Source organism: Triplophysa rosa, linkage group LG13 (assembly GCF_024868665.1).
Source record: "Triplophysa rosa linkage group LG13, Trosa_1v2, whole genome shotgun sequence".
NCBI classification, from domain to species: Eukaryota; Metazoa; Chordata; class Actinopteri; order Cypriniformes; family Nemacheilidae; genus Triplophysa; species Triplophysa rosa.
In genome coordinates, this window is record NC_079902.1 from 22,667,225 (window position 1) to 22,691,374 (window position 24,150).

The 24,150-nt window shown below is 39.5% G+C and overlaps 3 protein-coding genes across 5 annotated transcripts in view; all 3 read left to right on the top strand.

The window, feature by feature from the left end:
* The first annotated feature begins 3,327 nt into the window (after positions 1–3,327).
* LOC130563534 (protocadherin gamma-A11-like) lies at positions 3,328–5,688 on the top strand. Its single transcript, XM_057349115.1, has one exon. The coding sequence runs from the start codon at positions 3,328–3,330 to the stop codon at positions 5,686–5,688; it is 2,361 nt and encodes a 786-aa protein (XP_057205098.1).
* Positions 5,689–7,910: 2,222 nt separating this feature from the next.
* Positions 7,911–24,150, top strand: part of LOC130563561 (protocadherin gamma-A11-like) — a 173,129-nt gene continuing 156,889 nt past the window's right edge. The window contains exon 1 of one of the 3 annotated variants that reach the window (XM_057349200.1): positions 7,911–10,432. In XM_057349200.1, coding sequence (XP_057205183.1) covers positions 8,027–10,432 — 2,406 coding nt within the window. In that variant the 5' untranslated portion in view covers positions 7,911–8,026. Of the gene's footprint in view, positions 10,433–16,296; positions 18,818–21,004; positions 23,522–24,150 lie in introns of those variants that run through there. The other 2 variants (XM_057349183.1, XM_057349184.1) reach the window with 2 other exon arrangements.
* On the top strand, positions 11,451–14,821 carry LOC130563567 (protocadherin beta-15-like). The gene has a single exon (XM_057349211.1). It carries the CDS (start codon positions 11,702–11,704, stop codon positions 14,114–14,116), a length of 2,415 nt encoding a protein of 804 aa, XP_057205194.1. The 5' UTR covers positions 11,451–11,701; the 3' UTR covers positions 14,117–14,821.

Sequence of the window (24,150 nt, forward strand, 5' to 3'; positions counted from 1 at the left end):
TGGACCTTCTCTGTCATGATTTTGGTTGTATTTGTTTATTGATTTTATTAGAGTTAAGAGCACTTGTATCGTAGCTCCAGGTTCTGTTGTGGACACTGTTGTTGGGTTTATTTAACTGTTTTGGTCATTTTCTTATGTCTGCTTGCTTGTTTCTGGCTAGAAACTTGTAAATTTGCCATATGGTCAAAAGTTTAGCATACACTTTGCAGAATCTATATATGACAATTAAAGAAACCAAAGAGGAATTTTGAAAATTAAGGTTTGTTTTTCATTTAGTATTGCCCTGAACAAGTTTATTTACATAGCAGATATTTGAGTAGTTGACAACTATACCGTAAATGTGTCCTATGTGACATAGCAAAACGTTTGTAAAACAAACTGTTAAAAATACTATATTATTTAATATTATTAATATTTATTTTATAAAATAGCATAAGAGATATTTATCTTCATTGTTTGTTTTCCTTTCTAAATCCTTGCTGTCACACGACACATTTATTTGTCATCTACCCATGTACATGTAGTCCATAAACCCGTTAAATGTATAAAAGTAAGCAAGTTCAGAAGTGAATATTCATCAGATTTTTTATAATATCACCAGGACAGTCAATGACAGGATTTATGATTTATGATAGTTGTTTAAAGGTTTCTTGTTTGTTCCGAGTCATTAAACTGTCCACTGATCTTAAGAAAAATCCTCCAGGTCCTGCACAGTCTTTGCTTTTTCAGCATCTTCTGCATATTTGACCTCTGTCCAGCATTGTCCAACAACTATTACAAAACATACAGACATTCAGTTATGCTTAAAGCAACATGATATGGTAGATTAAAAATTCAGGTTAACCTTTTGACTGGACCATCTTAAGTTCTTGTTGTTTTCTTGAAAAAAAAAACTTTCATTTCATTTAGTAATTTCCTCAAGAAGCTACAAAAATATACATGTTAACAGGAGACAAAATAATAAGTATTGACATTTGACACCAATTATTTAAATGTACCATGTTGACTTGAGCACTGAATGTTTGTCTCTTTTGTAATAGTTGTGTATGAGACTCTCCATCCTCCTTAGTGTAAAAGGATTGAAATCATACAGTCACTGGTAAACAGGGATCAAATATAAAGAATATGCAGATAGATAGCGATAATAAGGATTTCCTCTGCCTTCAGGGTCTTGTAAACATAGTTTACATGTAAACATGTTGTGTTGTAAGAGAAAATGACCCACCCAACAGTGATGATTTCCCTGTAAAACTTTGAATACCGAATTCTATTTTAAGAAATTACGATTTGTGTATCAATAGATGTTGTATAACTCCCTCTATCTGTTTCTGATAATTAAAAATTATGTTAAACCTAAATGTATTGTGTATGTATATGTAATATTTATTCAGTTCAATTCAATTCAGTTTTATTTATATAGCGCTTTTCACAATCTTTCATTGTTTCAAAGCAGCTTTACAGGAATTTATGTTGTTTATGCATCTATGTTTCAATTTCTGTACTGCTGTGTAGATCGAATGCAGCTATCCTGTATTCCTCCAAAGATGTGGGATGAGGTGTTTGAGAGGAATATGCACTTCCAAACAGACTCACCGGGTGCCGCTGCTTCATCTCTCTTTCTCTCTCTCTCGCTCTCTCTCTCTCTCTCTCTCTGTCTCTCTCTCTCTGTCTCTCAGAGAGAGAGAGAGAGAGAGACGGATCGGATGATCCTCTCTCCTTACTGCACTCATTCGTTTTCCTGCATTTGGGCCAACATATAAAATATTACTTAATGGGAATTCCTTAGATCCAATTTTTCCCAATTCTCTGCCATGTCTTCTGTTCTGTCATCGACTTGAGGGCGGCAGCAACAGCCAATCACAACGGGAGTTCCAGAAAAGAGCAGGTCCAATTGCATTTGTTATCACAAAATCGCAGTGTTAGCGTAGCGAGTAGCACTTGCGCGTGTAATCAATACTGTGCGCGAGCGATCTGCATTGATTCGGGGGTTTGTTATTTTCTCTCGCAAGAGTTGATTTACGTGCACAATCTTGGTTTTCGTGTTCAAGTTAGAGATTTGCTATATCTACAGGTTCACATTTTACGCGCGAGCGTTTTCAATGTGCTCGCGCAGCTGTAATCTGATTGCGCGCTGTGTAACGCTCACGTAGTTTTGTCCAATTTCTAACGCCATATTTAGGTACGTTGATCTCACGTAAATGGTACTCGCATGTTTCTTTAAAGCATCGTTATCAATGTACACTCTTAAAAAAAGGTGCTTCACTATGTCCTAAAGAACATTTAACCTTCAAATAACTTTTTTGTTTCACAAAAGGTTCTCTGTGGCGAAAAAAGGTTCTTCCGATTATAAAAAGGCAAGAAAGACTTGGTTCTTTGAATAACATTTGACTGAATGTTTTTGTGGAACCAAAAATAGTTATTATATGGCATTGCTGCGAAGAACCTTTTAAGCACCTTTTAAGAGTATACTTATTTTTTTTAACTTTTTAACAACTTAAACAGTTGGTGCAGTTGGTAAAAATCTCCTCCGAATCTGCGCGTATCAGACTGTTAAAAAGAAATTGTTTGAAGTTCCTGCGCTGATAACTTGGTGTAGACCACCTATTTAAAAAGCATAATCGACCTACAGCAGTAAAGCAGCAGTCAAGAAAAGTTCTTAATAATCATATCGATTTTATATAATGTGACTCTACTTTTCCATTTTAATAAATGTTTTAAACAGCATAGATTAGAGTGTGCTAACGTCCAATGTTGCAAAAAGTGAGTTCATTGTGTCTCAGACCAACACTCAGACAGTCGCTGTCCGCTGTGCTGAAAGCTCCGCTGTAGGTTATAACAGGGCAAAATGAATTATTACACGAAACACTAATCATTTTAGAGCGCTACATAAATCATAAAACTGTAGATTAAAATTATGTAATTTGAGAATTCTCTCTCAAAATCTGTGGTGAATTGGTTAAATTTAGGGAATGCTGTTCGACAGATTTAAGTGAGCCTTTCTTGTTGTGTCTCGAGAAAAGCACTGAAAAGGACGTGGATGCAATTTTACAACAGAACACGAAGTGTCGCTCTTTATCAACAATGGATAAGTGTGTGTAGACACTCCTACGTTTTCCATTTTTTCAAGTGCATGCAGAGTCAGGTCATAGCGTTACGTTAATGTCCTTTTCGTGTAGGTGAGTGCTGCAAGACCAGAGTAAGATCGTGTTTAATTACTATCTCAAAAACAAAAGATTATTATTATTATTTCTAACAATAGAGTGCAATTTTTAGAAGCGAGTGATGGAGAGGCCTACTCATAGAATTAAAATGAAATGCTTTGTGTTCATGGCCGTCCTCAGTTTTCATCTTTGTCTCGGAGATCTCCGCTATTCCATCTCGGAGGAGAGGCGACGAGGATCTACACTCGGAAAAATTGCTCAAGATTTAGGAATGGACACGAAAACTCTGTCGTCTCGCAAACCTCGTGTGGATTTTGAAGGCACTAAACGATACTGCGACATAAACCATCAAACAGGAGAGCTTGTTGTAAATGAGAGGATTGATCGGGAGGCTTTGTGTGGTCAAAAACAATCGTGCGCCATTCATTTTGATTTTTTTCTTGAGAACCCTTTAGAACTACATCGGGTGACTTTAGAAATTCAGGACATAAACGACAACGCTCCGAAATTCAAAAATGAAGCTATTGATATAGAAATTCGTGAGTCGGCGATAAAAGGAGCTCGCTTTTCTTTAGACGAAGCATATGACCCGGATTTAGGTACTAACAGCGTGCACAGCTACACTCTGTCAAACAATGAACATTTTATTCTGTCTCCTAAAGGCGCGGATCGTGGTAGACTCCCAGAAATTGTATTGGAAAATGAGCTCGACAGGGAGAAGCAGGACCGCTTATCTCTGATTTTAACTGCATATGACGGAGGCTCTCCACAGCGGACTGGCTCAGTGGTCGTGAACATCCGCGTTTTAGATGCAAATGACAATGTTCCAGTGTTTACGCAGCCAGTGTATGAGGTGAGTCTTCATGAAAACGTCCCTGTTGAAACCGTAGTATTTAGAGTCAGTGCCAGTGATGCAGACGAGGGCCCGAATGGGGAAGTGACGTATGAGTTTAGTTACCTTTCCATCGACTCTGAAAATCTATTTACTATTGACCAAAAAACGGGTGAGATAAAAGTTAAAGGGGACATAGATTTCGAAGAGTCTTCCTCATTTGAGCTCCGCATCAGAGCTAAAGATGGAGCCGGCCAAGCAACGTCATGTACAGTTCTTATTAACGTTGTGGATGTAAATGACAACGCTCCGGTAATTATTATTAAATCCTTGAACACACCTGTTCGCGAGAACCTGCCTTCTGGGTCAGAAATTGGCATAATATATGTTCAAGACAAAGACTCTACGTCCAACGGTGATATTAAATGCTCCATAGAACAACAGGTACCGTTAAAATTAGTCCCATCTGTCAAAAATCACTTTGCATTGGTTACTACAACCGAGCTGGATCGCGAGAGACAGGCAGAGTACAACATATCTTTGACTGCCACAGATGGAGGCGCTCCTCCGCTCTTTTCGTCCAAAACATTTCACTTGAGTGTGGCTGATGTAAATGACAACGCACCTATATTTGAAAAACAGCTATATAGTGCTCACGTAGCAGAAAACAATAAACCTGGTTCTTCTGTTTTATCAGTCACCGCAAAAGACACGGACTGGAGACAGAATGGCACTGTAGTTTATTCTCTGTTGTCTTCTGATGTCAATGACGCACCGGTTTCCTCCTTTTTATCCATTAACGGAGACACCGGTGTCATTCATTCCGTGAGGTCATTTGATTATGAACAGTTAAAGAGTTTTAAATTGCTGGTGTTAGCCAGAGATAACGGTTCTCCTCCTCTGAGCAGTAACGTGACCGTTAGTGTCTTCATAACGGATGAGAATGACAACGCCCCTCAGATATTATACCCCTCCCCTGATGGAAACTCCTTCATGACCGAGATGGTACCCAAAGCTGCGCTGGCGGGCTCTCTGGTGTCCAAAGTAATCGCCGTGGACGCGGATTCTGGTCAGAACGCGTGGCTCACCTATCACATTATTAAAGCGAGTGATCCGGGACTTTTAACTATCGGTGTTCACAGCGGAGAAATCAGGACACAGCGAGACCTTTCTGAATCTGACAGCATGAAACAGAACCTTATTGTCTCAGTGAGAGATAACGGACAGCCCTCCCTCTCTGCCACGTGCGCAATGTATTTACTTGTATCAGATAACTTGGCTGAAGTTCCAGAACTGAAAGACATGTCTCATGACGAGAGCAGCACCAAACTCACTTTTTATCTGATCATCGCGCTGGTGTCCGTTTCCACTTTCTTCCTGACCTTCATCATCATCATACTGGCAGTGAGGTTTTGTCGCAGGAGAAAGCCCAGACTGTTGTTTGATGGAGCTGTAGCCATTCCCAGCGCGTATCTCCCTCCAAATTACGCAGAGGTGGAGGGCGCGGGAACTCTCCGCAGCACTTACAATTATGACGCATACCTGACCACGGGCTCGCGCACGAGTGACTTCAAGTTCGTCAGATCTTATAATGAGGGTACACTGACTGCTGACCTGACGCTGAAAAAACCTCAGTCTGCTGTGGATGATCTCGAGGGACTTGATGCTGACATGAGCGATTCGCTTCAGGTATGATTAATGATTCATTTAAGTGTCATAATTTCTGGCTGTGAAATTATGTGAAAACAATTGTATGCACGAGGTCCTGGTTTTGTTTTTAACTTAAACGTATGCATGCACTTAAATCTGTGTTTACATGTTGAATTTGCACAGTAGCTTTAAAAACACCTGGGCTGCGTTCAGCCCCCACAAAAAGTTGCAAAACTTTTTTTAAATGGAAACGGTGGTGCGGTTGAACACCCTGTTGTGATGACGCAAGAGTTGCAACTGAGAAGGCCATTATTTGTGTTCTTTTTGAAGAATTTTCGGAGCCTGATGAAATCGGTATAAATACGTGTTTAATACTACAAAACACCTGTCTTCTAATATCTTCAATTGTTGCGTATACCGAGCTGCAGCGGACACATTTGTAAACGACTTGGGCCCATTGTGCGAGCAGTCTCTTTAAAACCGCGTGGGTTATATACCTGTACATGTTGCTGCTGATTGGGCTGACATTCTTTACACACCCACCAAACAAGAGAAAACGTATCTCAAACCCTGGCTGCGTCCGAAATCGGATACTCACCGAGTAGGTACTTAATTTCAGTAAGTACTTACTTAACGAGGGCTAAAAGGGAACGTACTGTTTTGCCTGAATGGGAGCAGTATGAATGCGATCCGGACGTCGTCCACCATAGTGACATGATCATGTGACGTAATTCTTCTTCTTTTACTTTTTGATGGCGGGTGGCACGTTTGAGGTGCATATCCGCACCGTACTGGAGTGTGGGCCAGAGATTTGCCATTTGATGTAATAACAAGCGCATCTTAAAAGTTACGAGAGACCTTCAGTAACGCTACCTAGCTAACCTTAGTATGGGTTTTCTCAGCATTTGCAATGCCTTCACAAAGGAGACGTCGGGCAGCTCGAAGAACTCGCCTAACAGTGATATTATTGTCAAGAAATGTAGTTACAAATAAAGATTACCCCAGAAATGCATTGCTAGCCCATCCCTACACTTGCGCACATATTATTAAAAAATGCTTATACTTGGTTGTTCTTTTTTCTGCATTCTGCCTATTGATGGATGTCTCTCATGTAGATGTGTTGCACTTATATGCATTCCATTGTATTATTAAAAACAACCTATGGAAATCTCTTCTATTATGTTTTTTTATGTGCTAATTATTTTAAAATATACGTTCTCCAAATGTAAATTAGTAATGAGCTCTTACAACGCTCCCGACCGCGGTCTCCTCACCTGTTGTTTTCTTTCCTTGTCCTTGAAACCACACAATTTTTACATGTTTTTCTTTTCCATTTTTCGTTTGGATAAATACACAAATTAATATTACTGAAGAAATGGTTTAAGACTTATTTGTTTTTTGTTATTATTCGTTTATGGAAAGTGATGTATTAGAAAGTTGAATTGTGCCAAAGTGTCCGTTAAAACTACCTGATTTAGATGATGAATATTTCCCCTTTCATGTATTATTTAGCTGTTTTATCTGCAAGTTAAAAAACATTTAAGCAATGTTTTATATAATATTTTATTAATAGCCTACATATAAAACACAAACGTAAATAAACTGCTGAAAATAACTATGCACAATGTAACAAACAAAACAAGGTTACAATAATTAACACTGTTTCCAGGAAACGCGTCGTTCAAGCCTGAAACCGTAGCAAAACGTTGCGCACCGGTTTGAGCTTGTACGTGCCCCTGGATAAATAAAGCAGGTTTTTCCGGTTACTGTCCATGATACTGTAGATGCAGTGCATCTTTCCAGCCTGATCTCACTGGAATTCGTAACCATTTTATGAGGTAGCTAATTCGTATGATTTCATACGATGTGAATTGTACAAGAACATATTAATATTACAAAAATTCCACACCGAAGCCCCACCCCTAACCCCACCCCTTCTTTCCGGTACTGATTTTGAATTTAGCCTATACATTTGCATGGAGGCGCTGACTTTCATAGGGACGGTTAACATACTGTGTTTGTACTTGTTTTAAACAAAATTATGAGTTTAGTCTCGGGCCTAATATTGTAAAGTTATTATGTACCAGTCTTCCCTGTTCAGTCCAATCTCTGCAGTAAGTCAGTTCAGTTTTTTGAAAATTGCAGTTTTTCCAATTTGACTCATAGTGTCGCTGTTCACCAGTAAAAATATTTTCATTTACATATCCTTCTCTCCACCCTGCTCTGATGTCATGATATTGCTGCTCTTTCTATTGAAGGAAATTTTCAGTGGTGGCGGATTCACTGGTGAACTGTCCTTTGTCTAATTCTTTAGACTCAATCATACATTTTTTCATTAATGCCGATTTTATTTTTAATTAGATACAATTCAAATTATTTCTGAATGGATATGACAAGCTTCAGCGTTTCTGTCCAAATGTTTAGCTTCGTGTTTTTCTTGCTTGTGTTGGGTACTGCTAATGGAGACGTGAGCTATTCTTTTCCAGAGGAGATGAAGCGCGGATCTGTAATTGGAAATATAGCCAAAGATCTCGGGCTTGATGTGAGCAGACTGTCATCTCGTAAGGCTCGCATGGATATTGAAGTTAACGGAATGCGGTTTTGTGGCATTAATCTGAATACTGGAGATCTAACCGTAACGGAGAGGATCGACAGAGAGGATATTTGTGAAAAGAAAGCTTCGTGCGTTATAAAACAGGAGCTCGTGCTGGAAAATCCTTTAGAGCTGCATCGTTTCATTCTCAATATTCAAGACATCAACGATAATTCACCATTATTTAAACAGAATGTGATCAAATTAGAAATTAGAGAATCAGCAGACAAAGGTTCTCGTTACTTATTAGATGAGGCCCATGATGCGGATATCGGCGTGAATTCAGTGCAGTCATATATATTGCAAAATAATAATCACTTTCTTTTAAACGTAGTTACTCGTGAAAATGGAAGAAAATATGGAGAGCTCGTGATGAATAAAGAGTTGGATCGTGAGCAGCAGAAAGAGGTGACTTTAATTCTTACTGCGGTTGACGGTGGGACTCCACCGAGATCAGGTACTGTAGTCATACACGTCACTGTGCTGGATGCTAATGATAATGCTCCAGTCTTTAGTCAGGCCGTCTATAAAGTCAGTCTGCCTGAAAATTCTCCTGTAGATACTGTAGTGGTTACAGTGAGCGCTACTGATGCTGACGAGGGACAAAACGGCAAAGTGATTTACGAATTTAGCCGTATGTCTGGAATTGCGACAGAATTATTTAATATAGATCAAAAAAGTGGGGAGATTAAAGTGAAAGGACCTGTTGATTTTGAAGAGGAGGTAAAATATGAACTGCTTATTGAGGGCAAGGATGGCTCTGGACTTTCTTCGGGCACTAGAGTGATCATACAAATAACAGATGTGAATGATAACACTCCTATAATAATAATTAAATCTCTGAATAGTCCCGTTCCCGAGAATGCGTCACCCGGTACAGAGGTTGGCATCATTAATGTTCAGGACAGAGACTCTGAGAATAACGGACAGGTGCGCTGCTCCATTCAGCAAAACGTCCCATTTAAACTCGTTCCTTCAATCAAAAATTATTATTCTCTAGTGACCACAGGTGAATTAGACCGCGAGTTATTGTCTGATTATAATATCACGATTACTGCTACAGATGAGGGCTCTCCGCCTTTATCTTCCACTAAGAATATTTACTTCACTGTTGCTGACGTGAATGATAATCCACCTGTATTTGAAGAGCAGAATTACAGAGCTCACGTACAGGAAAATAATAAACCGGGTTCCTCTATTTGTTCAGTATCAGCCACAGATCCGGACTGGAGACAGAATGGCACTGTAGTTTACTCTCTGTTACCTTCTGATGTGAAAGGTTCAGCAGTTTCCTCCTTATCCATTAACGGAGATACCGGGGTCATTCATGCCGTGAGGTCGTTTGATTATGAGCAGTTGAAAAGTTTTAAAGTGCTGGTGTTAGCCAGAGATAACGGTTCTCCTCCTCTGAGCAGTAACGTGACCGTGAGTGTCTTGATAACGGATGAGAATGACAACACCCCTCAGATATTATACCCGTCTCTGGATGGAAACTCCTTCATGACCGAGATGGTACCCAAAGCTGCTCAGGCGGGCTCTCTGGTGTCCAAGGTGATCGCTGTGGACGCGGATTCTGGACAGAACGCGTGGCTCACCTATCACATTATTAAAGCGAGTGATCCGGGAATTTTCACTATTGGTGTCCACAGTGGAGAAATAAGGACACAGCGAGACCTTTCTGAATCTGACAGTATGAAACAGAACCTCATTGTCTCAGTGAGAGATAACGGACAGCCCCCCCTCTCTGCCACGTGCGCATTATATTTACTTATATCAGATAACTTGGCTGAAGTTCCAGAACTGAAAGACATGTCTCATGACGAGAGCAGCTCCAAACTCACTTTTTATCTGATCATCGCGCTGGTGTCCGTTTCCACTTTCTTCCTGACCTTCATCATCATCATTCTGGCCGTGAGGTTTTGTCGCAGGAGAAAGCCCAGACTGTTGTTTGATGGAGCTGTAGCCATTCCCAGCGCGTATCTCCCTCCAAATTACGCAGAGGTGGAGGGCGCAGGAACTCTCCGCAGCACTTACAATTATGACGCATACCTGACCACGGGCTCGCGCACGAGTGACTTCAAGTTCGTCAGATCTTATAATGAGGGTACACTGAATGCTGACCTGACGCTGAAAAAGACTAATTTCGCTGTGGATGACCTTAAGGGGCTTGATGCTGACATAAGTGATTGTCTTCAGGTAAAGTCAATTATATTTTTATGTTTTGCAGTATTGTTGTACTATCTTGAAATACTAAACATTTTAAACTTGATTTTTTTAAAGTACAATTTTCCTTGTCTGCCTGTCATAATAAAAAATATCGCCGTTATAAAAGACTTCTTAGTTAAAAAAAACAGTTGAGGATACAAGTTGAGGTCTACAGAAATATGAATCGGCTTGTATCATCCTTGAGGTACTGTATCTCTGAAGTTTTTTGTGTATATTTTTACACGGTTTTAAACACTGAACCCTGTCTTGAGCTAAAGGATTCATTATATTTTATTGTCTCAAAAATAGTTTGCCTTTCTGTGTCGAGTTAGTTGTTTTGTATGGGTTTGGTTTAATTCTTTATCGCCATTTTTCCTGTTTTGTTTTTCTGCCATCACCTGTTGCTTTATCTTTTTGCACCGTCAATGACTTCCATTTGATTCTGGTCTGATTATCATATATTAAGATAACACAAATTAAGGCGCATTTCATTTTCTTCGTAATCTCCTACACATTATACACCTATTGGGTGTTTTCAGCGGATGTTTCCACTGAAGCCACTGCTGCAGTGACAAACTGATTGACGATGTTATTGCGTTAGCCCATTTATTTATCCGTTTGAGATTTTTTTGCCGAATGTTTTAAGGTATTTGTTTAAAGGCTGAGATACTGTATTCATAGAAAGCTTCATGAAATGTCATTAAAGTGTTAAACTTATTATTTTCCTTTTTTTTCGTGTACACATTTGTTCTTAGTTATTTCTTTATCCTTGTTTTAGTTTCTGATTCCAGTGAACTTTGGCGTAGGCGTAGGTGAATTTTTCTTTTGGGTCGGAAATGTTGTTTAGCCTAATTAATTTTTATGACGTTGTCAATAATGCTTTTAAACAAGTAGAGTTCATTAAGGTTTGTATTTTATCTCACAGCATATAGTGATGGTTTTCATTGAAATTATTTAGAACACACGTTTTCTCACTCATGTGTAATAGATTAAATTATGTCGTGGTTCATTCATAGTTCCTGTGAGTGCCTTAAATGTCGTGCAGTTTTTTACTTGAACTCGTAGTGTCGCTGTTCACCTGTACCATCATCATCTTTAACATATTACTTGTCTCCACCCTGTTGGTGATGTATTTGCACAACCAGCTTGTCTCGTAGACAACGTGAACCATTCACTGATCCTCGGACTTAGTGTAATGTTATCGATTTTCGCTGTATTTACAGTTTCTGTTGCATTTTGTTTTAATTTGCATCATCCCAAATGGATTTCCAAAGCTTTTTGGTAAATGAAAGAATGTGTGGCTTTTTGTTCTTCATGATCATGGCGCACACCGCAAATGGAGATGTGAGCTATTCCATTCCGGAGGAGATGAAGCGAGGATATGCGATTGGAAATATAGCTAAAGATCTTGGGCTCGATGTAAACGGACTGTCGTCTCGTAAGGCTCGCATTGACACTGAAGGTAACAGAAAACGATACTGCGATATTAATCTACATTCAGGTGATCTTATTGTAGCGGATAGGATAGACAGAGAAGATATATGTGAGAAGAAGGCTCCGTGCGTTATAAAACAGGAGCTCGTGCTGGAAAATCCATTGGAGCTGTTCCGTATCATTCTCACTATTGAAGACATAAATGATAATTCACCGCAGTTTACAGAAACTGTTATTAAATTCGAAATAAGGGAATCATCGGTCAAAGGATCTCGTTACTTGTTAGATGAGGCCCACGATGCGGATATTGGTGTAAATTCAGTGCAGTCATACACATTACAAAATAATGAACATTTTCTGCTAAGTGTCCTTTCAGCGGCAAATGGAGGAAAATATGGAGAGCTCGTGCTGAATAAAGAGTTGAATCGTGAGCAGCAGAAAGAGGTGACTTTAATTCTTACTGCGGTTGACGGTGGGACTCCACCGAGATCAGGTACTGTAGCCATACACGTCACTGTGCTGGATGCTAATGATAATGCTCCAGTCTTTAGTCAGGCCGTCTATAAAGTCAGTCTGCCTGAAAATTCTCCTGTAGATACTGTAGTGGTTACAGTGAGCGCTACTGATGCTGACGAGGGACAAAACGGAGAGGTGACATATGCATTTGGCCATTTGTCTGAAAACTTTAGACAGTTATTTTTCCTTGATGTGAAGTCTGGAGAAATTAAAGTAGTTGGGAATATTGATTATGAGGAGAAAAACTCTATCGAACTGCCAGTTCAAGCTAAAGATGGTCAAGGGCTGGCAGGACGATCTATTGTATTATTAGATGTTGTTGATGTGAATGATAACGCCCCCATTATAATAATTAAATCTCTGAATAGTCCCGTTCCCGAGAATGCGTCACCCGGTACAGAGGTTGGCATCATTAATGTGCAGGACAGAGACTCTGAGAATAACGGACAGGTGCGCTGCTCCATTCATCAAAATATCCCATTTAAACTCGTTCCTTCAATCAAAAATTACTATTCTCTAGTGACCACAGGTGAATTAGACCGCGAGTTAGTGTCTGATTATAATATCACAATTACTGCTACTGATAAAGGCTCTCCCCCTTTGTCTTCGATAAAGAATGTTCACTTTACTGTAGCTGACGTGAATGATAATCCACCTGTATTTGAAGAGCAGAATTACAGAGCTCGCGTGCAGGAAAATAACAAACCGGGTTCCTCTATTTGTTCAGTATCAGCTACAGATCCGGACTGGAGACAGAATGGAACTGTAGTTTATTCTCTGTTACCTTCTGATGTCAATGGCGCACCTGTTTCCTCCTTTTTATCAATTAACGGAGATACCGGGGTCATTAATGCAGTGACGTCATTTGATTATGAACAGATAAAGAGTTTTAAAGTGCTGGTGTTAGCCAGAGATAACGGTTCTCCTCCTCTGAGTAGTAACGTCACCGTGAGTGTCTTGATAACGGATGAGAATGACAACACCCCTCAGATATTATACCCCTCTCTGGATGGAAACTCCTTCATGACCGAGATGGTACCCAAAGCTACTCAGGCGGGCTCCCTGGTGTCCAAGGTGATCGCCGTGGACGCGGATTCTGGACAGAACGCGTGGCTCTCCTATCACATTATTAAAGCGAGTGATCCGGGACTTTTCACTATCGGTGTCCACAGTGGAGAAATCAGGACACAGCGAGACCTTTCTGAATCTGACAGCATGAAACAAAACCTTATTGTCTCAGTGAGAGATAACGGACAGCCCTCCCTCTCTTACACGTGCGCATTATTTTTACTTATATCAGATAACTTGGCTGAAGTTCCAGAACTGAAAGACATGTCTCATGACGAGAGCAGCTCCAAACTCACTTTTTATCTGATCATCGCGCTGGTGTCCGTTTCCACTTTCTTCCTGACCTTCATCATCATCATCCTGGCCGTGAGGTTTTGTCGAAGGAGAAAGCCCAGACTGTTGTTTGATGGAGCTGTAGCCATTCCCAGCGCTTATCTCCCTCCAAATTACGCAGAGGTGGAGGGCGCGGGAACTCTCCGCAGCGCTTACAATTATGACGCATACCTGACCACGGGCTCGCGCACGAGTGACTTCAAGTTCGTCAGATCTTATAATGAAGGCACGATGACTGCTGACCTGACGCTGAAAAATACTCAATCCGCTTTTAATGATCTTGAGGGACTTGATGCGGAAATTGTTGACTCGTTTAAGGTATGATTAATTTGTTTTTCTTTTTATATCATTACCGGTGTAATGACTGAACGTCAAATTTGCTTTTTTCCCTTTTTCAAAATATAATTTTGCTCTTCTGATAAAGAGGAAATCAGTTAAGTTTCAGTTGAGTGCACAAATAATACACTTCTTACTTTTTTAGATGGTAAATTTGAATTCTAAAAAGTATTCCGTTATACCTTCTTTTTTTAAATACCATTTAAAGCAGTTGTCGACCTTTGAGACGTTCCCTGTCGATCCCGAAATATAGGCTAATAGAAAAATGAATAGACAATAATGTTCAGTTTTGCAAGCGCATCTCTCTTTCTATTCATTCAATGGTTGTATGTTTTTAATTTCTGCATGAATCTTCTCTGTGTAAATAATGATTCCCTGCGTGAGTTTTTAACACATTTCAGTGTGATGCGCGACTGCGCGTGATCGCTCTTCAGTGTTTCTCTAATGTCGGTGATCACCGGTGATGTATTTTAATGTTGAGCTTGTGTGAAAGACAACAGTCTCTTCACAAGGTTGTAATTGTGAATGATCCGCGGGTCTGTCAGTGACGGTAAACTGCATTTCAGTACAATCTCATGCGGGAGATGACGTCCCTGCTGACATCCTATTTATGATTTCAATTAGCTTAATATGATAGCCTATTCCATTCTACATTGTCACACATTTGGCTATTTTGTGAAACAGATAATTATTACCAAGACATTATTAGACGGGTAAAAATAAATAGATAAATTATTTAAAATGAATGATTGACGTAAGTGTAATTATTAGGGCATATTTATAACATTTCCATCTAGACTATATACTCTATATACTTAGTAAAAGTAATCCAAATAAACTCCAAATAAATGCATAATAAATAACAAATATTTATACAGTAAATAACTAAATAATTAGGGTCTTGTTAAACTAATTCTTATCCACATGTTTTAATGTCAAGCTGTCATGTGTGAATTAAAGTCCTTGAACTGGTGTTTAAATTGGTGTTTTTCACCTTATTTTGGCACACTGAAAGTGGCAACTCTACATGTTACAGAGTTTGCTTAGTTGCATCTGAAAAGTGGAACAAAGAACTGCATGTAATTCAAATAGACCCACAATTATACGCTAAATAAAAGGCCTCAAGCTGAAAGTTCAATCTGGGCTGTTTTTATTTTCAATTTTTTGAGTGGTAGATTTTGCCTTTCATCAATTCCGAGGTAGTGGATCATTGGCTCAAAAAGTTTGGCGACCACTGATTTAAAGTATTTTATGTCCTCTATTAATGTGTTGTCCCGAGAATAAGAGCGTCTGCCAAATGCATAAATGTAAATCGTATTCCTCACGAATGGTTTAACCCCCATCTTTATATTGTGAAAATGTATTTTATTTTTTATCGAGATGTTGGCCACGGAAGTGTTTTGAATTAAAATAGATCAGTTATCTTATTTATTAATTCTATTTTATGGTATAGGCCTAAATAATTGTCATCCCTATATTGTTGACTTGTCCCGGTGCATGTTTTAAATACGTTGTTACTTTCTCACGAAACAATTATGGTGTTAGAATTGAAATGTAAAAATATGAAAACTACACACAAAGGTTTGCACGTAGGCCTATTAAGATGTTTTGCCCCTCCCTTTTCTGAGATTAGGTCGGAGTTAAACTTTTAACAAAACCACTCTAATTTGCTTGAGTTAAATTTAGAAAAGTTGTGTTTTCTCCGCTTTCCCCCGTCGCTGTCCGTGGTGTTGCACAGGCTATTTCCCTATCTGCTGCTGTTTCTTTGTATAATTTTGATCTGCACGCTTCTGATTATTTGTTTTATTACTTATGAATAACTGCGTATGTGTGAGAGCAGTGGCTCTTAATCCTGGTTCTGGAGACTCAGGACTGCACATTTAGTTGGTGTCCCCTTTTAACACTTCTTATTATTACATCAACTCTTAAGCATAGAGATGCATGATCTGAACACTGGGTTTGTTGGATTGAAGCTAAATGCAAAATGTGCTGCGTTGTATGGTCCTAAAGAGCAAAATAAAAAAAACTGTGTTTCAGTATTCATCTGTGCAGTTTCTTAATCTAACTCATAGTGTCGCTGTTGACCAGTAAACAATTTGGCATTCATTTAGTAGTTTTCTCCACCCTGCTCATGATGTCATACTGTACATCATGTTTTTCAACTCGTTTCTTCATAGAAATTTGTCGACGGTGCACGGGGTGCTTTCTGTCTCATGCTGCAATCTCGCATTTAAAACTGCTTATCGGTTGATTACTCTGGGATATAATTCACGATTTAAAATGGATTTTAAGATTTTTTGTGTTTCTGCTCAGATGTTTGGCTTTGTATTTTTCGTGCTTATGCAGCACACTGCTAATGGAGACGTGATCTATTCTTTTCCAGAGGAGATGAAGCGCGGATCTGTGATTGGAAATTTAGTCAAAGATCTCGGGCTCGATGTGAATATGCTGTCATTTCGTAAGCCTCGCATTGACACTGAAGGTAACAGAAAACGATTTTGTGAAATTAATTTGAATTCTGGAGAACTGACCGTAGCGGAGAGGATCGACAGAGAGGCGCTTTGTGGAAAGAAAGCGTCATGCGTTATGAAACAGGAGCTCGTGCTGGAAAATCCCTTAGAACTTCATCGCTTCGTTCTTAATATTCAGGACATCAACGATATGACACCAATATTCAAACAGAATTTGATTAAATTCGAAATACGGGAATCAGCAGACAAAGGATCTCGTTATTTATTAGAAGAGGCCCATGATGCGGATATCGGCGTGAATTCAGTGCAGTCATATACCTTGCAAAGTAATGATCACTTTCTTTTAAATGTAGTTACCCGTGAAAATGGAAGAAAATATGGAGAGCTCGTGTTGAATAAAGAGTTGGATCGTGAGCAGCAGAAAGAGGTGACTTTAATTCTTACTGCGGTTGACGGTGGGACTCCACCGAGATCAGGTACTGTAGTCATACACGTCACTGTGCTGGATGCTAATGATAATGCTCCAGTCTTTAGTCAGGCCGTCTATAAAGTCAGTCTGCCTGAAAATTCTCCTGTAGATACTGTAGTGGTTACAGTGAGCGCTACTGATGCTGACGAGGGACAAAACGGAGAGGTGACATATGCATTTGGCCATTTGTCTGAAAACTTTAGACAGTTATTTTTCCTTGATGTGAAGTCTGGAGAAATTAAAGTAGTTGGGAATATTGATTATGAGGAGAAAAACTCTATCGAACTGCCAGTTCAAGCTAAAGATGGTCAAGGGCTGGCAGGACGATCTATTGTATTATTAGATGTTGTTGATGTGAATGATAACGCCCCCATTATAATAATTAAATCTCTGAATAGTCCCGTTCCCGAGAATGCGTCACCCGGTACAGAGGTTGGCATCATTAATGTGCAGGACAGAGACTCTGAGAATAACGGACAGGTGCGCTGCTCCATTCATCAAAATATCCCATTTAAACTCGTTCCTTCAATCAAAAATTACTATTCTCTAGTGACCACAGGTGAATTAGACCGCGAGTTAGTGTCTGATTATAATATCACAATTACTGCTACTGATAAAGGCTCTCCCCCTTTGTCTTCGATAAAGAATGTTCACTTTACTGTAGCTGACGTGAATGATAATCCACCTGTATTTGAAGAGCAGAATTACAGAGCTCGCGTGCAGGAAAATAACAAACCGGGTTCCTCTATTTGTTCAGTATCAGCTACAGATCCGGACTGGAGACAGAATGGAACTGTAGTTTATTCTCTGTTACCTTCTGATGTCAATGGCGCACCTGTTTCCTCCTTTTTATCAATTAACGGAGATACCGGGGTCATTAATGCAGTGACGTCATTTGATTATGAACAGATAAAGAGTTTTAAAGTGCTGGTGTTAGCCAGAGATAACGGTTCTCCTCCTCTGAGTAGTAACGTCACCGTGAGTGTCTTGATAACGGATGAGAATGACAACACCCCTCAGATATTATACCCCTCTCTGGATGGAAACTCCTTCATGACCGAGATGGTACCCAAAGCTACTCAGGCGGGCTCCCTGGTGTCCAAGGTGATCGCCGTGGACGCGGATTCTGGACAGAACGCGTGGCTCTCCTATCACATTATTAAAGCGAGTGATCCGGGACTTTTCACTATCGGTGTCCACAGTGGAGAAATCAGGACACAGCGAGACCTTTCTGAATCTGACAGCATGAAACAAAACCTTATTGTCTCAGTGAGAGATAACGGACAGCCCTCCCTCTCTTACACGTGCGCATTATTTTTACTTATATCAGATAACTTGGCTGAAGTTCCAGAACTGAAAGACATGTCTCATGACGAGAGCAGCTCCAAACTCACTTTTTATCTGATCATCGCGCTGGTGTCCGTTTCCACTTTCTTCCTGACCTTCATCATCATCATCCTGGCCGTGAGGTTTTGTCGAAGGAGAAAGCCCAGACTGTTGTTTGATGGAGCTGTAGCCATTCCCAGCGCTTATCTCCCTCCAAATTACGCAGAGGTGGAGGGCGCGGGAACTCTCCGCAGCGCTTACAATTATGACGCATACCTGACCACGGGCTCGCGCACGAGTGACTTCAAGTTCGTCAGATCTTATAATGAAGGCACGATGACTGCTGACCTGACGCTGAAAAATACTCAATCCGCTTTTAATGATCTTGAGGGACTTGATGCGGAAATTGTTGACTCGTTTAAGGTATGATTAATTTGTTTTTCTTTTTATATCATTACCGGTGTAATGACTGAACGTCAAATTTGCTTTTTTCCCTTTTTCAAAATATAATTTTGCTCTTCTGATAAAGAGGAAATCAGTTAAGTTTCAGTTGAGTGCACAAATAATACACTTCTTACTTTTTTAGATGGTAAATTTGAATTCTAAAAAGTATTCCGTTATACCTTCTTTTTTTAAATACCATTTAAAGCAGTTGTCGACCTTTGAGACGTTCCCTGTCGATCCCGAAATATAGGCTAATAGAAAAATGAATAGACAATAATGTTCAGTTTTGCAAGCGCATCTCTCTTTCTATTCATTCAATGGTTGTATGTTTTTAATTTCTGCATGAATCTTCTCTGTGTAAATAATGATTCCCTGCGTGAGTTTTTAACACATTTCAGTGTGATGCGCGACTGCGCGTGATCGCTCTTCAGTGTTTCTCTAATGTCGGTGATCACCGGTGATGTATTTTAATGTTGAGCTTGTGTGAAAGACAACAGTCTCTTCACAAGGTTGTAATTGTGAATGATCCGCGGGTCTGTCAGTGACGGTAAACTGCATTTCAGTACTATCTCATGCGGGAGATGACGTCCCTGCTGACATCCTATTTATGATTTCAATTAGCTTAATATGATAGCCTATTCCATTCTACATTGTCACACATTTGGCTATTTTGTGAAACAGATAATTATTACCAAGACATTATTAGACGGGTAAAAATAAATAGATAAATTATTTAAAATGAATGATTGACGTAGGTGTAATTATTAGGGCATATTTATAACATTTCCATCTAGACTATATACTCTATATACTTAGTAAAAGTAATCCAAATAAACTCCAAATAAATGCATAATAAATAACAAATATTTATACAGTAAATAACTAAATAATTAGGGTCTTGTTAAACTAATTCTTATCCACATGTTTTAATGTCAAGCTGTCATGTGTGAATTAAAGTCCTTGAACTGGTGTTTAAATTGGTGTTTTTCACCTTATTTTGGCACACTGAAAGTGGCAACTCTACATGTTACAGAGTTTGCTTAGTTGCATCTGAAAAGTGGAACAAAGAACTGCATGTAATTCAAATAGACCCACAATTATACGCTAAATAAAAGGCCTCAAGCTGAAAGTTCAATCTGGGCTGTTTTTATTTTCAATTTTTTGAGTGGTAGATTTTGCCTTTCATCAATTCCGAGGTAGTGGATCATTGGCTCAAAAAGTTTGGCGACCACTGATTTAAAGTATTTTATGTCCTCTATTAATGTGTTGTCCCGAGAATAAGAGCGTCTGCCAAATGCATAAATGTAAATCGTATTCCTCACGAATGGTTTAACCCCCATCTTTATATTGTGAAAATGTATTTTATTTTTTATCGAGATGTTGGCCACGGAAGTGTTTTGAATTAAAATAGATCAGTTATCTTATTTATTAATTCTATTTTATGGTATAGGCCTAAATAATTGTCATCCCTATATTGTTGACTTGTCCCGGTGCATGTTTTAAATACGTTGTTACTTTCTCACGAAACAATTATGGTGTTAGAATTGAAATGTAAAAATATGAAAACTACACACAAAGGTTTGCACGTAGGCCTATTAAGATGTTTTGCCCCTCCCTTTTCTGAGATTAGGTCGGAGTTAAACTTTTAACAAAACCACTCTAATTTGCTTGAGTTAAATTTAGAAAAGTTGTGTTTTCTCCGCTTTCCCCCGTCGCTGTCCGTGGTGTTGCACAGGCTATTTCCCTATCTGCTGCTGTTTCTTTGTATAATTTTGATCTGCACGCTTCTGATTATTTGTTTTATTACTTATGAATAACTGCGTATGTGTGAGAGCAGTGGCTCTTAATCCTGGTTCTGGAGACTCAGGACTGCACATTTAGTTGGTGTCCCCTTTTAACACTTCTTATTATTACATCAACTCTTAAGCATAGAGATGCATGATCTGAACACTGGGTTTGTTGGATTGAAGCTAAATGCAAAATGTGCTGCGTTGTATGGTCCTAAAGAGCAAAATAAAAAAAACTGTGTTTCAGTATTCATCTGTGCAGTTTCTTAATCTAACTCATAGTGTCGCTGTTGACCAGTAAACAATTTGGCATTCATTTAGTAGTTTTCTCCACCCTGCTCATGATGTCATACTGTACATCATGTTTTTCAACTCGTTTCTTCATAGAAATTTGTCGACGGTGCACGGGGTGCTTTCTGTCTCATGCTGCAATCTCGCATTTAAAACTGCTTATCGGTTGATTACTCTGGGATATAATTCACGATTTAAAATGGATTTTAAGATTTTTTGTGTTTCTGCTCAGATGTTTGGCTTTGTATTTTTCGTGCTTATGCAGCACACTGCTAATGGAGACGTGATCTATTCTTTTCCAGAGGAGATGAAGCGCGGATCTGTGATTGGAAATTTAGTCAAAGATCTCGGGCTCGATGTGAATATGCTGTCATTTCGTAAGCCTCGCATTGACACTGAAGGTAACAGAAAACGATTTTGTGAAATTAATTTGAATTCTGGAGAACTGACCGTAGCGGAGAGGATCGACAGAGAGGCGCTTTGTGGAAAGAAAGCGTCATGCGTTATGAAACAGGAGCTCGTGCTGGAAAATCCCTTAGAACTTCATCGCTTCGTTCTTAATATTCAGGACATCAACGATATGTCACCAATATTCAAACAGAATTTGATTAAATTCGAAATACGGGAATCAGCAGACAAAGGATCTCGTTATTTATTAGAAGAGGCCCATGATGCGGATATCGGCGTGAATTCAGTGCAGTCATATACCTTGCAAAGTAATGATCACTTTCTTTTAAATGTAGTTACCCGTGAAAATGGAAGAAAATATGGAGAGCTCGTGTTGAATAAAGAGTTGGATCGTGAGCAGCAGAAAGAGGTGACTTTAATTCTTACTGCGGTTGACGGTGGGACTCCACCGAGATCAGGTACTGTAGTCATACACGTCACTGTGCTGGATGCTAATGATAATGCTCCAGTCTTTAGTCAGGCCGTCTATAAAGTCAGTCTGCCTGAAAATTCTCCTGTAGATACTGTAGTGGTTACAGTGAGCGCTACTGATGCTGACGAGGGATATAATGGAGAGGTGACTTATACATTTGGTCATTTATCAGAAAGTCATATGGACGTGTTTTCCCTGAATCCAGTTTTTGGAGAGATTAAATTAACCGGATTTATTGATTTTGAGGAAGAGAATTCAATTGAACTACCGATTCAAGCCAAAGATGGTCAAGGACTAGCCAGTTATTCCTCGGTGTTTATTAATATTGTTGATATCAATGATAACGCCCCTATAATAATAATTAAATCTCTGAATAGTCCCGTTCCCGAGAATGCGTCACCCGGTACAGAGGTTGGCATCATTAATGTGCAGGACAGAGACTCTGAGAATAACGGACAGGTGCGCTGCTCCATTCAGCAAAGCGTCCCATTTAAACTCGTTCCTTCAATCAAAAATTACTATTCTCTAGTGACCACAGGTTTATTAGACCGCGAGTTAGTGTCTGATTATAATATCACAATTACTGCTACTGATGAGGGCTCTCCACCTTTATCTTCCAGTAAGAATGTTCACTTTACTGTAGCTGACGTGAATGATAATCCACCTGTATTTGAGGATCAGAATTACAGAGCTCGCGTGCAAGAAAATAACAAACCGGGTTCCTCTATTTGTTCAGTATCAGCCACAGATCCGGACTGGAGACAGAACGGCACTGTAGTTTATTCCCTGTTACCTTCTGGTGTCAATGGCGCAATGTCCTCCTTTCTATCCATTAATGGAGACACCGGGGTCATTCATGCCGTGAGGTCGTTTGATTATGAACAGTTAAAGAGTTTTAAAGTGCTGGTGTTAGCCAGAGATAACGGTTCTCCTCCTCTGAGTAGTAACGTCACCGTGAGTGTCTTGATAACGGATGAGAATGACAACACCCCTCAGATATTATACCCGTCTCCGGATGGAAACTCCTTCATGACCGAGATGGTACCCAAAGCTGCTCAGGCGGGCTCTCTGGTGTCCAAGGTGATCGCCGTAGACGCGGATTCTGGACAGAACGCGTGGCTCACCTATCACATTATTAAAGCGAGTGATCCGGGACTTTTCACTATCGGTGCTCACAGTGGAGAGATCAGGACGCAGCGAGACCTTTCTGAATCTGACAGAATGAAACAGAACATTATTGTTTCCGTGAGAGATAACGGACAGCCCCCCCTCTCTGCCACGTGCGCATTATTTTTACTTATTTCGGATAACTTGGCTGAAGTTCCAGAACTGAAAGACATGTCTCATGACGAGAGCAGCCCCAAACTCACTTTTTATCTGATCATCGCGCTGGTGTCCGTTTCCACTTTCTTTTTGACCTTTATCATCATCATCTTGGCTGTGAGGTTTTGTCGCAGGAGAAAGCCCAGGCTGTTGTTTGATGGAGCTGTAGCCATTCCCAGCGCGTATCTCCCTCCAAATTACGCAGATGTGGAGGGCGCGGGAACTCTCCGTAGCACTTACAATTATGACGCATACCTGACCACGGGCTCGCGCACGAGTGATTTCAAGTTTGTCAGATCTTATAATGAGGGAACACTGACTGCTGACATGACCCTGAAAAAGACGCACTCTGCTGTAGATGATCTTGATGGACTTGATTCGGAAATTGATGATTCGTTTCAGGTATGATTAAACATGAATTTATTTTTGTATTATTACCGTCAAATTAGCGTTTTCACTTTTTCAAAATTTATTTTGCTGTACTGCTAAAGAGTAAATCAATTAGGTCTCGGTTGAGTGCACAAATAAAACACATCTTACTTTTTTAGAGGATGAATCTAAACTATTCCGTTATGCTTTGTCTTTTAAAATAACATTTAACGTATTTGATGTCCTCTAGTAACGTGATGTCCCGGGAATACACTTGCTAAAACGTTTTCCAAATGCATAAATTTAAATCGCCTTCCCTACGAAAGGTGTAGTACATACCTTTATTAGTAGCCTCGAACATTTATTTTGTCTTTTTATCGAGGTTGTGGCAATGGAAGTGTTTTGAATTAAAACAGATAAGTTATTTTATCTATTATATTTTACAGTATAGAATTTTCATACCTATATTGACTTGTCCCGGTCCATTTTTATTGACGTTGTTGTCTACTTTCTCACGAAATTGTTATGGTGTTAGAATTTAAATGTGTATAAATGTAATATATATATATATATATATATATATATTTAATTTTCTCGTAAATTAAGGTCCGCCCTTTTCTCGGATTAAGTGTGTGTTAAAATCTTAACAAAACCACACTAAT